This window comes from Urocitellus parryii, chromosome 14, assembly GCF_045843805.1.
Source record: "Urocitellus parryii isolate mUroPar1 chromosome 14, mUroPar1.hap1, whole genome shotgun sequence".
Taxonomy (NCBI): domain Eukaryota; kingdom Metazoa; phylum Chordata; class Mammalia; order Rodentia; family Sciuridae; genus Urocitellus; species Urocitellus parryii.
Window position 1 is genome coordinate 58,061,463 of NC_135544.1, and position 17,306 is coordinate 58,078,768.

At 37.2% G+C, this 17,306-nt stretch overlaps 1 protein-coding gene across 1 annotated transcript in view; it reads right to left on the minus strand.

Moving 5' to 3' along the window:
• Positions 1 to 17,306, minus strand: part of Elp3 (elongator acetyltransferase complex subunit 3) — an 80,237-nt gene that overhangs the window by 22,607 nt on the left and 40,324 nt on the right. Inside the window, exons 11-13 of the mRNA XM_026398867.2 lie at positions 4,259 to 4,349; positions 1,993 to 2,058; positions 305 to 532 (exon numbers count right to left, since the gene is read on the minus strand). Coding sequence (XP_026254652.1) covers positions 305 to 532; positions 1,993 to 2,058; positions 4,259 to 4,349 — 385 coding nt within the window. The remainder of the gene's footprint in view (positions 1 to 304; positions 533 to 1,992; positions 2,059 to 4,258; positions 4,350 to 17,306) is intronic.

Genomic DNA, 17,306 nt, shown 5'->3' on the forward strand with positions numbered 1-17,306 from the left:
GAACAACTGAAATGCTGATTCTTTTGTTCTTAATACTCCCCTTTCCCCTTTCCTCTGTCTCCAACACCATTCCTTTTCTCTTTTCCTACCTTGGGCAATTTCTTTTTTTTCTTTTCTTTTTTTAAAAATATATATTGTTTGAGTTGTTGATGAACCTTTATTTTATTCATTTATTTATATATGGTGCTGAAGATTGAACCCAGTGCCTCACACATGCCAGGCAAGTGTTCTACCACTGAGCCACAACCCCAGCCCTTGGGCAATTTCTGAATTATAAGCCAAACAAAACCAGTATACAGGATACCTGATGCTGAAATTTAGTAGGATCCCGGCTGCTCACAGGGACTACACTTCCATACACATGCAGTTCCCGGACTATGGACACACCTCCACCCAACTCAAAACGGAAAGTTTCCTCTGAGCACTTTCGTAACCGCAGGAGGCCAATCAGAATGTCTTGATCAGGATCTTCATATGACAAGAATGTTTCCCAGCCTCCATTTGCAACATAATCTCTCCTTACCAATTCAACCTATTGATCAGAAAGTGCACAAAAATATTTTTCAAAATTAAAAACCAAGTTCATTTTTATAATCGAATGTATTTATTTAGGCTAATATTCAGTTAGGAAAAAAGAATGAATCATCGCTAATTATGTTCTTTTTACTGGTCTCCTCTCAAACAGTACCAATAAATAAGAGTTCATGCCTTGATCATGAACTGTTATAAATGGAAAACCATTTATCAAATATTTGAAGTTAATTAACCTGAGATTCTTCCAGAAATCCAGCTCAGTTAATGCTTCTTTGTATTTAAATCTTTGATCTTCCATGAACAGTCTCTAAGATAAAATTACAAATCATGTCTTAGGAGCACTTGTTTAGTTCCAAATTCTCAGATGTTCAGTGGTTTCCTTTTCTTTTTCTTTTTGGTACTGGGGATTTAACCCAGTGGCACTTAACCAACGAGTTACATCACAAGCCCCCTCCCCCTTTTTTAAAAATATTTTTTTACTTGTCAATGGAACTTTATTTTATTTATTTATGTGGTGCTGAGAATCAAACCCAGTGCCTCACGCATGCCAGGCAAGCGCTCCACCACTGAGCCACAACCCCAGTCCCATCATGAGCCCTTTTTGAGACAGAGTCTTGCTAAGTTGCTAGGGCTGGCTTTGTACTCACAATCCTCCTGTCAGCCTCCCAGCTGCTGGGATTACAGGTGTGCACCAACACTCCTGGCAGTGGTTTAATTTTCTAGATCTTACTTCCTCCACTAGAACCTGTTGTGGAGGATGGGGGTAATCCCTTGTATTGTGATGAGGTTTAAGAAAGTATGACATCTCACAGAGCTCTTAAATCGTACTTAGTTATGGAACAATTATATTAAAGAAAGTTCAATCACTGGGCAGAAGCTTTTACGGCAAGTGTTGTGGTGGGAATCTATAAAGAGTTATAACTCTTCAACTCATTGTACAAATGGCTCTGGTAGGAGCAATATGTAATGATATGCATATACCCAGAAATCTTCACGTTTGGATATAGGTACAGCATCTATTCATTTGCTTATTCCCCAATGGGCAAGAGTTGATAAGCTCTACCAGAAGGTAGCCACTACAGATGTGTGGCTATCTATCTACATTTGAATTAATTTAATAAAACTAAACCTTCAGTTCCTTATTTGTACTAACTGCATTTCAAGTGCTCAAAAGTCACATTTGACTAGTGGCTACCATATTGGACAACTCAGATCACAGAACATTCCCTGTACTGCAAGTAAATTCTGATAGACAGTAGTGATCTAGAATAAGAAGCAGTCTTGTTTTTCCTAACCTGGCTCTTCTATAATTCAGTTACCTTCATATTTGGCTTTCCTAGCTTGACATCTGTATCTAATCTTCAGTTATTCTCTGCTCTGAGTTATTCATTGACTTTTAGGACTTGGTACTCTCTGTAAGACGGTGGGGGTCCAGGCTTGGCAAAGACATAAACTGACCTGATAGGGCCGTACTTTGTGATGAATTTCTTGGATTCCAACCTCTCTGGTTCTCACATCTCGACACTGCAAAAACAAAAACAAAAATAAAAAAAATCAGGCAGATTGGAGGAGAAATTAGAGAAATTAAATCCGCAACTAATTCATTGTTTATTTAAACTTCTCTTATTTAAACCAAACCCTGGGGTGAAAAAAAGGCCCATCTTTAACAAATTTGAGAATGGAGAAAACCAGAATGACAAATTTATGAATTTGTATTGTTTTACTTTTAAACTAAATTTAGACTTTAATTTTGTTCAAGGGATATAACTATTATGTTCCTCTGACTTAAGAACCAACTACAACCTATTGTATTAATATATTTCTGAAGGACTGTGACATGTGTGAAATTCCATGAAGAAATAGAGTTCATTATTTAGTTTTCAAAAAACAAAGCTCCTTCCAGTTAGGAAGGAAACCCCAGGATGTTAGGGTTTGTAAACAAGTCAAGATGGCGTCTGGCATTTTGCCAAGGGGAGTGGTTTGTGAAGTAACGCCAGCGAGCCATTAAGTGTGGAGAATCCTTATTGGTTGACTGCTGTATCTAGTTTATGTTAATTAAGATAAGCTGTGTGTAATGTATATATACCCCTCCTGTCCTACAATAAACGGCTCCCACTCCTGCTGTATCAATCTACACATGTTGTTTGTCACCTCCTGGTTATTTTGCTGCAGCCGGGCTGCAGCACCAGGAAGCAGCCCAAGATAATATTCTGTTGATGCAGACTGTACAGCAAACAGGTTATCATTCCCTATAATTACTGATCTACTCAATGTGTACTCCTGTACAGCAGCTTGTATGTGGATGTGTTATAGTTACATGCTCTCGATGAACACTGCTATTGCTTTCTTGCATGCTTTTTTTAAAGGCAGAGATAGTCTGTGCTTACTTTCTGGGAAAGTCGTTGCCTATGGGTACTAGGCGTCTTTGACTCTGATTGAATATTAGTCTTCAGACTCAATCTCAGTCTACTTAATGAGCTAGTGAGGCAGGAAGGGTTAAAGAAGAGGAACGGACAAGGACATTGTCAGTCACCAGGCCCTGCAGTGCCCTCAGCAGCGGTACTCTTAGAAGACAGAGATGTAGAACAAGATGGCTGAAGAACAGAGTAGGCACACAATCTTGTTTAATCAATCTAAATGCATTTACTTCTTTTTCTAGAACTTAAAATTGTTATTTATTTATTTATTTTTTTTTGGTAGAATAAGCCAATGTTGTTTACAGACTTTCTTTGGGCAAAAAATCTTCGGAAAAATTTTCTTTTCTTTTTTTTTTTTTTTAAAGAATTTTAATATTTATTTTTTAGTTTTCGGAGGACACAACATCTTTGTTTGTATGTGGTGCTGAGGATCGAACCCGGGCCGCATGCATGCCAGGCGAGCGCGCTACCGTTTGAGCCACATCCCCAGCCCCGGAAAAATTTTCTTAATAATTATTTGAGAGAAAATACAAACTATCTTAGGCAAGTCCACAATGTGAAATTCTTGGAACAGAGTTTCTCAAAGCATGGTCTAGGCTTGAACTGTGCATGAGAGCCAGGTACATAGTGCAGTGGATGCTTGCGCCACATCCCCACCCACTGAATCCAAATCTCTGAAGACAGAACCAGCACCAGTGCCTTGGGTAGACCCACTCCTTTCCTCTCTTCAGTTTGAATTTCAAACCTTCCTCTGACTTAAGAACCAACTACAAGGAGAGAGACTGTTAAGTTACAAATTCCTCTGTTCTTCCAGCACCAGCAGAGAGGAGGTGATTAGTAAACATTTGTAAAATAATAAGTGACTTAAATATACATGGATGGGGTGAAGGAGCAGGTTATGTGGGGCAACAGCACTGTTTGGTAATTATTTCCTACACATAATCCTTGTTTCTTCAAATTTCTTTTGGGGAACCACATCTTATTCTTCTACAGCCTGAACACCTAATACTTTAGAAGAAAAATGTTTTTGAAAGCAGGAGTTGAACACATAGTTGGCAATCAAAGAAGGTAGGAAAAACAACCATTCAACTGAAAAGCCTACAGAGGAAGGCAGAGGGGATGAGGGACAGAGTGCAGCCTTTACCGCTGTGTGCTTCCGCTCCCAGGTTACACAGAACACCTTCAGTGCATGCAGGTGTTCTAACCTGCCTGGTAGAAGCAGTCTGCAAGAGGACTGTCACAGAGCGTTTGCCTGTGAGGTTCCTTTTTCCTCAACAGTGATGGACTGACAGTCAAATCACTCTCACCTGTATTCCAAGGTCCTTCATTCTCGCAAACGCCAGCTCCCTCAGGTTGCCATGCTCCACTCCTGAGCTGACCAAGGGCATGGGAATATCTCTGCAGGAGAAAAACACCAGCTGTAGCAAAATATAAATCCTTTTCCATCACAGTAAGACAGGGATATTAAAAAAAGAAAAAGAAAAGAAGCAAAAACCCTATTTGCTTATTCTTCAATTTGTTTTTAAATATTTTATTAGTTTTTAATGGACCTTTATTTATTTATATATGGTATTATATTATAAGCACTCTACCACTGACCCACAACCCCAGCCCCTTGGTTTTTTCTTTTTTGCTTTTCTAAAATCTTAGACACTGTATCTTTTATATACTGATTTTTTTTTTCCCTCCAGGAGGGTGTTGGGGCGACTAAAACGGAACTCACAATTTCAGTTTTTGATTGACATCTCCTTGATGCCTGGCACTTTATACCAATGCTAGGAATTAAATTTTATCTCTTCTCATCTTTAGGCAATATGCTGTTCTTCTAATTTCAAATGAAATTAGAAACAGACAAGAAAACAGGCTGAATATCAAAATCAAGAAGTAGAATCAGAGCTGCCCTGTACCTCAGTTTTCCATCCATAAAACCAGTTTTCATCAACTTCTTGGTTTTCTGTGAGAGACATCTGATAGAAATCATTTTATAATATCACAAAGTACAAAACCAAGCCCAAAAGCCTAATAACCATTAGTACAGATTTTTGGCTGAAGAGACATTTGTACTAAATAAAACAAGAAATAATTAAACAAAAATAAACTTCAATTTGTTTAATGAGGAGAAATAGCAACTTCTATTAATGCACTGCTTTATAGCTTACACTTTCCCACATAATAACTGAATGACAAAAGTAACCAGGAAGCTCAAAAGCCCAGTAATGACTGGTCTCAAAGAATATTTTTTCACCTCATTTCACAAAAATCGAAATTAGAAGTGACGCACTAGAAGAATATCATATTGCCTAAAGATGAGAAGAGATAAAATTTAATTCCTGGCATTGGTATAAAATGCCAGGTATCAAGGAGATGTCAATCAAAAACTGAAATCATGAGTTTCATTTTAGTCGTCCCAATACCCTCCTGGAGAAAACAAAAAAATAAACAAACAAACAAAAAATCAGTATATAAAGATACAGTATCTAAGATTTAAAAAAAATAAAAATAAACAAAAAACCCCAAATTGAAGAATATGCTTAGCACATCAGCTTTCTATTCAAAGACAAACCTCAAATTTGTTTTGTCTAATATTTGGTTGATCTGAAGAAAGATGAAAGAATATGTCAATTATCTTCTATTCTCATGTTGCTTTTGAATCAACTCGAATAGTCTCAATTTTCACCTGTCTTCGTATGTTAAATACAATTAGCTAATTTATCTACTTGATTCTAATAAGATATTCCTTACTCGCAAGTATCAAAAGCCAATCAATTTGCACAATGAGCTATACACAATTAAGTTTATTAGGCTCTGGAAGCCAGCAGAGTTTTCATAAAACACTATAAAGACAAAGAGGAACGGGGGTTCAAAGTGAGAGTGACATCACTCACACACACACACACACACACACACACACACACACACACACACGAGTGATCGAGTTTTATAGTAGAGTGATATAATAGTATACGTGGTTGACATATAGGTTTTAGTGAAATAACTTTCTATTTTTGGAACTATAATTCCTTAAAATCAAATATATTTTAAAGTTAGTAATCAGATGAAACTGAATGAAAGCTATTAAGGTAAAAAGTATGTTTTAGCAAGGAATATATATATATATATATATATATGCCTATATATATAAGTAAATATATATTGCTTTAAATATTTTGCTGCTTCATATTTTTATATATGCCAAAGGTAAAGTCCTCTACATGTCCTTTTTTACCCTTAAATAGTTTATAAAGAATTCACAAACATACGAATATATTAAACATAGAACTATACATCATGTAAACAAACACAGAACACAAGAAACATCTGCAGCCTGGAGTAAATTTTCAAATGTTTGTTATAGTGGTGTGAAATTAACCTGATAACATCAATGGCAACTACACATTTGTGTCTTGCTATTCATGGTAGTGAGGTGTTAAACCTGCTATGAACACTGACCCAGATGACCCTGAAGCACTGCTCCTGGGGAATGCAAGGGCTGGGTTCCTGTGTGCCCCTCAATGCTGTCTTCAACTGACCAGGACTTAACTTTGTTTTACAGGTGCCTCTGTTAAAGGCACCTATCTGGCACACAGCTGACTCAATAACATGAACTTGTTATCATAGCACTATAACTCATGCTAAAAGAAGCCAACTTAACACACATTTTTTTCTTGAAGGCACATGAAGATGGCATGTTAAGAACAGGGGAATGTAAGTAGAAAGATGGAAATCCAAATAAAGAACTAAAAATAAAATGTTAAGAGATCCAAAATACTGTAACAAATTAAGAATACATTTCATGGGATTATGAGAAGTGGATAGGGTTGAGGGAAAAAAAAAAATCTTTGAGCCAAAGAATATATCAACAGAAACTTCAAAAACTGAAAAGAAAGAAAGAAAGAAAGAAAGAAAGAAAGAAAGAAAGAAAGAAAGAAAGAAAATCCAAAGACTGTGAAACAACTACAAAAGATGTACTTACGTGCACTGTGAGAATAGAGAAAAGAACAAGGGAAATATTTGAACAATAATAAAATAATTTCTCCAAATTAATGTCAGACATTGAACTACAGATCCAGGAAGCTCAGAGAACACTAAACAGGACAAATTCTTCCAAACCTACATGTAGGCTTGCCATTTTCAACCTATAGAAAATTGAAGATAATGAAAATGTCCTGAAAGAAGCCAGAGGGGAAAAACACTACCTACCAAGAACAAGAATTATATCTAACTTCTCTTTAGAAACCATGCAATCAAGTACAGAGTGGAGCAAAATATTTAAAAACTATCAACTTAGAATCCTGTGTTGCATGACATCATCCTTCAAAAGGATAAAAGTGGGGCTGGGGATATAGCTCAGTTGGTAGAGTGCTTGCCTCACATGCACAAGGCCCTGGGTTAAATCGCCAACACCACAGGTGGGGAAAAAGGGGGTAAAAGAGAAGTAATGACTTTCTCAAACAAAAACTGAGGGAATTCATTGCTAATTGATCTGTTCCACAAGACATATTCTAACGCAACTACTAAATAAAGTAAAAAAAAAAAAAAAAAAAAAGAAGTACAACTGATATAGTAAGAAAGAAGAAATGATGAAATTGCATAAAAAGATCAATTAAAACCATAAAAGGCAGAAAAGGAATGGAAAACAAAAATAGGAGCAAAGAATAAGGGCAATAAAATCAGTGTTTAGAGGAAAAATTTAAGCATTGAAAGAAGGGGAAAAAATTCTGTTTCCACCTTAGGAAATGAGATAAAGAGCACATTAAATTCAAAGTAAGCTGAGGAACAGAAATAACTAAAATTAGAGCAGAAATCAATGAAATTCCAACAGGAAATCAATAGAGAAAACAAACAAAACCGAAAGCTGGCTCTTTGAGAAGATCAATCAAATAATCAACATCTAGCTAGAGTAACTGATGGGAAAAGAGGAGGGCAGAAACGACTATCAGAATGAAAGAGGGGGCATCACTAACAGATCCTGTAGACATTGAAAGTATAAGGGAATTCTCCATGCGCTGTGGTTTGGATATGGCTTGAATGTGCCACAAGGTTCTATTGTGATTGGAGGCTAGGTCTGGGGAGTGGAGCTGGGAGGTGGCAGAACCTTAAAGAGGTGGGGCCTTGTGGAAGTTAAGGTCATTGGGGTGTGCCCTTGGGTGGTAGTTCTCCCAGGAGGAATACCAGAATGAGCAAACTGACCCCATCTGGTTCCAGATGTTCCCACACATACTCCTGCCATTGCTCTCTACACCATGAGGTGATGCAACCAAGGATGGCCTTATAATGAGCCAGTGTTCTGCCACTGCCTCTAGATCCTGTCGCTATACAAACTAAGACATTTGTGTATGTGTATCCACATTTATATGCACACACATAAATATATATGTAACTACTACATATACATAAATTTGAAAATCTGCAGGATCATACTGATAATTCCAATGCTAAATTAGCACCTCAGGGATCTTTTCAGTCTTCTACTTTTTTTTTTTTTTTCAAAGAGAGAGTGAGAGAGGAGAGAGAGAGAGAATTTTTAATATTTATTTATTTATTTTTTTTAGTTCTCGGTGGACACAACATCTTTGTTGGTATGTGGTGCTGAGGATCGAACCCGGGCCGCACGCATGCCAGACGAGCTCGCTACCGTTTGAGCCACATTCCCAGCCCCAGTCTTCCACTTTTAATGTTCAGAAATCCCTTCAGATAGTGAGAAAGAAGTCTCTCATTATCTTCAGCACATTTACTGCTCTGATAAATCAAGTAACTTATCTGTTCAATGTAACCAATCTTCCAAGACCTCCAGCTTCATTTCTGCACTCCTGCTTTACCTCTCAGCTGTGTCAGAAGCCAGGAACACAGTGTCAGCCACCTCTGTGGCACTGCTTCCACAGGCAATGGGAAGGCAAGAGAAAATGGACTTGACAAATATATATATATATATATATTTATATATTTTTTCCTTTTTTATTTATATATGACAGTAGAATGCATTACAATTCTCATTACACAGAGCACACTTTTTCATATCTCTGGTTGTATACAAAGTCAAATATATTTTAACAACACACTAGTGTTTTTTAAAAAGACATTAGGGCTGGGATGTAGCTCATTGGTAGAGCACTTGCTTAGCATGTATGAGACCCTGGGTTTGATTCCCAGTATCACATTAATAAATGGCACAAAAAATTTCAAGAGAAGTAAACTCTCTTTATAAGACAGTGTTGGTACCCAGCAGACTGCTACATAACTTGTGGGACAGTGCAAAATGAGAATACATGGCCCCTGATTAAAAAAATTATTAATAATTCCAAGATGGTGATGGTACAGCATTAAGCCAAGTGCAAGACCCACAAAACTGCACAGGGCACATGTTCTTGAGGCTGGCCCTGATGATCATAGAGGATGTGGTGACACAGGGATTTACAATGATGCTGACAGTTCATAAATGTCCTTAAATTTATGTTTGTCACTACAAAAATGAAAAATGTCTTTAATGGTCTTTGGCAGTGACATGCCTAGAGTATACCAGATGGAAGTTTTCCTTATTAAGAACAGAAATGTGGCAATTGCCATTTTAGTGAAAAAGTCTTTTTTCATTGAAACCAAGGGAAAACAATTCTACATAGGCAGAACATCTTCTACATGCAAAATACCACGTGAAGCAATCCAGACCATATACTCAGACACTGTTACAATCATCCAGGAATTCAAACCCAACTCGAGATTACTCACCATTTGAAATTACTATACCCATCTAAGTAGGAGTTAAAATTAGTTTTGGGTTTCTCGATTTAATTCAATCTAGTTTTGCTTTCTCAGCTTTGAGAGATTACATATGAGAATATTCTTTTTTCTAATCCTATGGGTAACATCTCCAGCTTGGAGGTGCTTATATTTGCAATTTGCTTATCACAAACCCTTCAAAGTGATGTCTAGAGCTGTTTTTGTCTGAAGTTTCTCACTTTTCTGGCATGTTTTGGTTGCAAATTGGTATTCCTATTCTAATGCCTCACAGTGATTTAAATATCATATCAAGGCAGACAGCTGTCGAATAGCCTGTGGGCAGCAGCAGTTTCATGTGGCTCCATCATGTGCCTGGACGAATTTTTACACTTAATCACTGAATGCACCCTTGGGAGTGAGAATACAGAATCTCCTATAAGGATGCTGCTTCATAAAAATACCCAGAAAGATGTCATTGACTCACTTGTCATGAAATTAAAAAGTGAGAGGAAGGAGCGGCAGGCATGGTGTGGAAAATAACCAATTAAAAGCATCAAGTAATCTATTAGAAAATACAGTAAACAAATGAGAGAAGTAACATTGCATTCTCACTTGATCATCTTCCTGTCCTTGGTTCCTTTAGACACTGCCTGAAAAACAATTCCCCTTCCCAGTCAGAAGACCCCCAGCCCCCTGACTCTGCTGATCTCAACCTCCACCACTCCTCTGCATGTTAGCTTTCAGTGTCCATTAACACTTTCCTTGCTACTAGTATTTCAAAATTCACCCTCCAGATGTTGGTACAAGTTTCTTTCTAGGCATTCAGACATAACAAATTCTCACTATGTCCAAGTGCAAATTTTAAAAAAATTTGAAATGAAATAGATATGACACAGTTTCACTAGAACATAGACATCCAATTGTTCTTAAGTGCAAATAGTACTATATAAATGTGGATTTGGCCTTTTGATTTCCCAGTTTCCAGGTGAGAGGAGAGAATTCAAAATGAGGGGCAGCATTATGAACTTTTATGAGCTATCTCCATAAAAACCACCATTTTTATGATCCAAACTCTATGACTGGCAAATTCAATAGAATCAATAGAAGAAGCAATACAACTTTTACAAGGTAAAAAAAAGTTAATCCTTGCTCATACTAGGAAAATACATTAACACCATTAATTAAATAAAATTAAAAATATAGGGATTCGATTTTGTAGGGGATGGGATAAAACCATTGACTATTTAAATTGGTATAAACTCTTTGGAAAATCTTACCAATTTTGTCAATACACATAGCAAAAATTCATATTTATTTATACTTTGCTTGTATTAGAAAATTATTATTATTTTTTAAGAGAGAGAGAAGGGAGGGAGGGAGGGGGGGGAAGGAGGGAGGATTTTTTTAATACTTATTTTTCAGTTTTAGGTGGTGCTGAGGATCGAACCCAGTGCCCCACGCATGCCAGCTGAGCGTGTTACCGCTTGAGCCACATCCCCAGCCGCAGAAAATTATTTAAAAAGAGAAAAGATGCTTAGATCCTTCCCCAGTAGGAATTCTCATAGATGATAGTATTGTAAGTACAGCAGTAAAAAGTTGCATGCACATAAATTTTAGTGGAAGCTAGGATAATAACTTTTGCAAAAGTAAAAAAACAGCTATTGAGGAAAACAAAACAAAACAAAACAAAACCTAACTAAACCCTCTAGCTTCTTAATGGACTTTAAAAAAATCTCTATTTTTGGAGGCCACATAGCTGGAGGGTGCATTATTAGTCTCCCACTAGCTCTGCTCTCTCTCTCACTTCTGATTTGTGGATTAAGATGACTAACAGTTACCTAGGTTACTCTTTGGGATCCTGAAAACCGCTTTTGAGGAAAACACTGACTCTTCACTTGGGCCTCCAGATGTTCCACAGGTGACTAAACAGGAAGGAAAGGCATGGATCTTGGCCTCCATGTTGAGTCTGTTTCCTTTGTTGCCTTAACTTTTGTCTACTCAGGACTGCACATAGACACATTGATTATTTAAGATGTGTCATGTCCAAAACTATAATATATGGTTAACTAGACCTAGATTTGCCTAGTCTTCCCTGGTCCCCTTGAGACCAAAGACACCTATACTATCATGAGCAGAAACACCAGACCACGCAAGGAACAACAAGAGCCGAGTTCCTGGAGGATCTTCACTTGCTCCCAGTAAAGACATGAGTACCCCTTCCCTTTACTGGCCTGTCCCTCTCCTTCCTTATTCCTATCCTCCATTATAGCCCCTCAATCCCATGGAATTGAGAAGATGATTTGTGAGCAAAGCTCCCTCTTCTCCATTCTCTGGCCACTGAATATAGGAATAAAACCTTTCTTTCTCCCTAACACTTGTCTCTCAAATGGACATTGGTTTTGCTGTGGGATCAGTCTCTGAACCTGGGTTAGGTAACAAAACCCAGAAGAAACCTAAATGTCTAACAATGGGAATATTTAGTGGATGAGAAAAATGTAATCGACAGACTATTATGCTCTCTTTAAAATTATAACCATGAAAATTATTCTAAATCTTTTTTTTTGCATTTCAGAATATTTTAATTGATAATAACTGTACATATACATGGGGTACAATGTGATGTTTTGATACATGTATACATCATGAAAAGATCAAATCAGGGTATTTAGCATATCCACCCCCTCAAACATTTATTATTTCTTTGTGATGAAAACATTCAAAAACCTCTCTTCCTATAATCTTAAGATAGTTTTTTAAAAACTATTATTTCCCACTGTGCAATAAAACACCGGAACTTATTCCTCCTAATTTTGTACCAATTTATTTCTACTCCTTGCCCTCGAACTCCCCAGATTCTGGAAGCCACTGTTCTACTCTGTGTTTCTGTAATGTTAGCTGCTTTAGATCTCAAAAATGAGGGATATCATGCAGTATCTGCCTTTCTGCTTTAGATCTCAAAAATGAGGGATATCATGCAGTATCTGCCTTTCTGTACCTGGTTTATATCACTTAACATGTCTTTAATAAGAACTAGAATGCAAAAACACAAATAGCATATTTGCCAGCATATAAAATGTACTGCCATGTAAGATGCATCCCAAACATACAAGAAAATTTTTGGAAAAATAACATGACCTTGTTGTTAACACATATATTGAAGTAGTTTTATAGAATAAATATATATATATATCTCTCCATATGACCAGAAGGGAGGAAGAAAATATAAATTCTGGATATTAGTAGTATATTATAAACTGTTGGAAATAAAGTATAAGAGGACATGATTAAATAAGAAATGTATGGAGGTCACCTGACAGTGGTACACAGCAGAAACACTTGGCTCTAGGCATTCACTAGTAAATGAGATCTTCAGGCTACCTTGGCACTGCACAAACCTAGTCTAAAATTTCAGTGATTACTGAGCAAAAAGCAAGTCAGAGTATAAGTTAAACATGAATCATTTTTTAATGTAGTGTAGTCATTCCTCATTATCTGTGAGGGACTGGTTTCAGGATTCCCCATAGATAGTCCAATTTGCAGATGCTCAAGTCCCTCGTATCAAATGCTGTGATATACAGATGTATAACCTCATGTAGACTTTGAATCATCTCCAGATGGTTCTGATGCCTAATATAATGTCTATGTAAATATCTGTTATTCAGTATCATTTAGGGGGAAATGTCAAGAAAAAAATTCTACCCGTGTTCATTACAGATAGTTTTTTCCCCATATGAAAGGCCAACTATATATACAAAGTAAATAGTAAATTATATAATAAATATGAATTCCTAGATAGCACCTTTAACAGTTCAGCAATATCCAATGCAAAACATCAAATAATATATTTGAAGGAATTCTTCTCATGCTTACCAAAAAGAAAATGCTCTATTGAATAACAGTCTACTGTAAACTACATTAAAAAAAAAAACAACCCAATGAATTCTAATGTAAACTTGTGTAACAATAAATATAAGTTATATTAAGAGCATCAAAAATATAAAAAATAAATTGGACAGCACTATAAAGATTTTTTTGTCTTTGTACTAAACATTCTAGCAAAGGATCACCTTTAAAGTTAAGTCGCTGGTCAGCCCAAAGTGGACTGCAGGATTGGCCAGCACACTTGCTGTTAGTCATCACTCTCTTCAAACCAGACCCGCGCAGGACATTACTAACTTCACACTTTTAAAAAGACTTCACACTACCTCTTGCTGCACCGCTCTCCTTCAGGTCTTAGCTCAGCCCTGTATCTGTGGAACAACCTCACGTGTGGGTATATCTGGCAGCACCTCCCTCAGATGTTTTAGCTGAGATCTGCTGCCTTTGTTCCTCTGAATCCTTGTTTTCTCAATTGTGGGTAGGCCAGGATAATGACTCTAGTAATATTTCACAGTGTCTGTAAAAATAAGCTTTTAATGTCTCTTGTTACTCTTGACTTGCTGGTTGTAGCAGTGAGAAATTTCAAGCTGAAAACTTTAGAGGAAAAGAGCACATTCTCTCCTGTGATCCACGCCAGCCACACTGGGAAAGACTGGTTCTCTGGATGTCTATTCTGTGACAGCTGCTGTCACAATGTGTCCTCACTCTTCTCTGGTAGTACACGTCAGTTAAACATCAATGACCTTTTTCTTCTGTCTCTACTAATACTATTTATTGCATCTTTGTTTCCTTCTGCGGAAACAATTTTTTTGAAAAAGAAAATTTCAAAGTCACAGAAAAAATGCAAGTAACTATTTTCCTGAACTATTTGAAAGTAAGTGGTGAATGACATGTACCAACACTCAGAATACTTTAAGCATTTCCTACAAGGATATTCTATTACAAAGCGACAAAACAACCATCTAAATCAGGACATTAACATTGATTCTTCCCTACTGTCTAATCTTTGACTCCATTTGAGTTTCTTCAGGATTTCAAAAAGCACAGCAAAAGCACCCACTTCAGAAGACTGTATTGTAACTGTCAAGTTTCTTTAGTCTCCGAAATGGAACCCAATGCCCTGATTGTAATACTTTCAAAATGACAGGCCAGTTATTTTTTAGAATGTTCCTCCATTTGGGTTGTCAGTGTTGCCTCCTGATTAAATGCAGGGATGGACTTCTGACTGAAGAACATAGAGGTGACACTGTGTTCTCAACCTGTCCTAGCAGGTGGCACATGACTGTGCTTTACACAATTTCTGATAATGTTCACTGTGATCAGCTGTCAAGTTATTCTTTCCACTTTGTTTTTAATATATTGTGTGTACAGTCAATTCTCATCAGGTTAGTAGGCAGTAAGTAATTGGTAGGTAATTATGTTCTTCAAAGTTACCACCAACACCAAAGAAGAAAACCTGAGTCCCTGATGCTATGGAAAATAGAGCATTGGATTCCTGTGAGCCTCTGGCCATATTATGTCTGTCATTCATTAATACATAATCTTGATTTATGTCTTTCAAGGCACTTTATTTAAATGTATACTGTGACTGAATATCATATATTGTGGCTTTATATTTACTGAACTCATGGCTAGCAGCTCTGGACCAAGTGTTCCTCTCCATAAGGCAGAGCACCGTCTTTCTGCATTCAGGAGCAACAGACAGGACTTTAACACTGTTTGGGGGCTGTTTTAAAGAGCAAATCCCTAATAAACTGGACGAAATTTTTAAAAATGTAGCACTAAGTAAAACTATAAAAGGAACACCAGATCACAGTGTGAGAACTAGAAAAGGAAGACAGAGCATCGCCTTGTTTGACCTTGGCTGAGAACATGTTTGGGGGTGACTCAATTTTTTCACTGCTCTTCATGTTTGAGAATAATTTGTGGCCAAAGAACCGAAAGTATTGATTTTGAGTCACAGATTTTATCATGAAGTAGGCAAATATGCAAATATGGAATCTGCTTATACTTAAGATTGACTGTTGATATGTTCTTGACTCACACTTACAAATCATTGATCTCATTAGGTACATCACCATGGACTCGTGAATTCTTATTTTATTTAGTTGGTTGTAATCTGTTAATATCAATGCTTATTTTGCTGTTCAAATTTGGCCAACGGGAGCCCTCAAGCTGGCTTCCTCATCACTCTTTGAACACTTCTTTACTTCCTGGCATAAAGGGTTCTAGGTTCATCTTGTACTTTCTTTGCCCAAGTGCTACAATCAGCCATTTCTCCAAGGAGCTCTAGCTCTTTTTAGCTGAGCAGGCTATTTAGAAACCAAGATCTGGAAACTGGCATGCTCACTGCTGTAAACCCACCTTGGACACACACTGTATTTATTGTTATTTGTTACATTTGTATCTACTTATACGTTGAGAATCATGAGTTCATACCTGTACCTTCTTTCCAAAATCACAACATTCACTTGAATTTTCTTCTTTTTCACATGTGTAACTGCTTTCTCAGATAAAAAATTGAACAGTTATCTAGGCCGAGTATGGTAGTGCACTCCTGTAATCCCAGCAGCTTGTGAGGCTGAGGCAGGAGGATTGTGAGTTCAAAGCCAGCTTCAGCAATTTAGTGAGGTGCTAAGCAATTCAGTGAGACCCTGTCTCTAAATAAAATACAATATTGAGTTCAATCCCTGGTATCCGCCCCTACCCGCCTCAAAAAATTGAGCACCTATCATCCTTAATATATCTACTCATTTGATCAACTCCCCTAAGTAACCAATCTTTTGTTTCTATCCCCTCTTCTTTGTACTGCTCTCCCCACCAGAGACATCCTCCATACCCTGCTCCACTATGACATTGTTCCAGACTGGCTCTCTGAGGAGTGAAAGCCCCGTGCACCATACACACTCCATTAGCTTGCTCTGCTTGAGGCACCACACTCCCTTCAAAATCCCCCCAACATGTGGACGCCTATGTTGCTTGGGCCCATCTAATGTCTTTCTTACTTAATTTTTCCAGAAAGGCTAAAAAGAAAGGAAAAGACAATATAGGTGATGTTAATAGCCAACTTTTCTATGTACTATCTCCTGAATATTTTCCTGTTATATTTCTAAAAATAAGAGATCATACAGGCAATTTAGAACCTAGAATTAGACTACTGATTTACAAATTTTGAGAAATCAATACGCCGTACCAAAAGTACAGTGTAAATATCCTTTGACCCATTAAGAGAATCCATTATTTTATTTGTACTCTTAATAATTTTCCTTAAGTAGCTGATACTTTTCTTTCCTTAAGTAGCCTGTTCTTAGCATTCACAGTTCCACGTTACCCATGACATGATTTGGTGCTCAGGAGCTGGCTGTGCTCCCATTTACCTGTCACCTTTGGCCTTAAACGTATTATAGGGGAACATGGGCAGTTTTGGGCAGGGTGGGGGGAATGTATCATATAGACTAAAAAAGTTCAGGAATAACTTTGTTAGGATAGGAGATACACAGGTAACTTTACAGTATCAAAACATTTTTCAATGTTATAATCCTAGTTTTAAACAATTATTAAAGGTATACAACTATAAATGGTTTACTTTTCTCTCCTCGGAAGAAACAAATCATCTAACTTTCTTCCTGCCATCCAGAATTGCCATCTGTTCTCCATGTACACATGAACTATCTATATAGAACGACGCAGCTTCCTTTTCTTGAGGCTCCAGACATGGCTACGCTCCTTCTCGCATTCCCGTTACATCATCCACACTAAAGC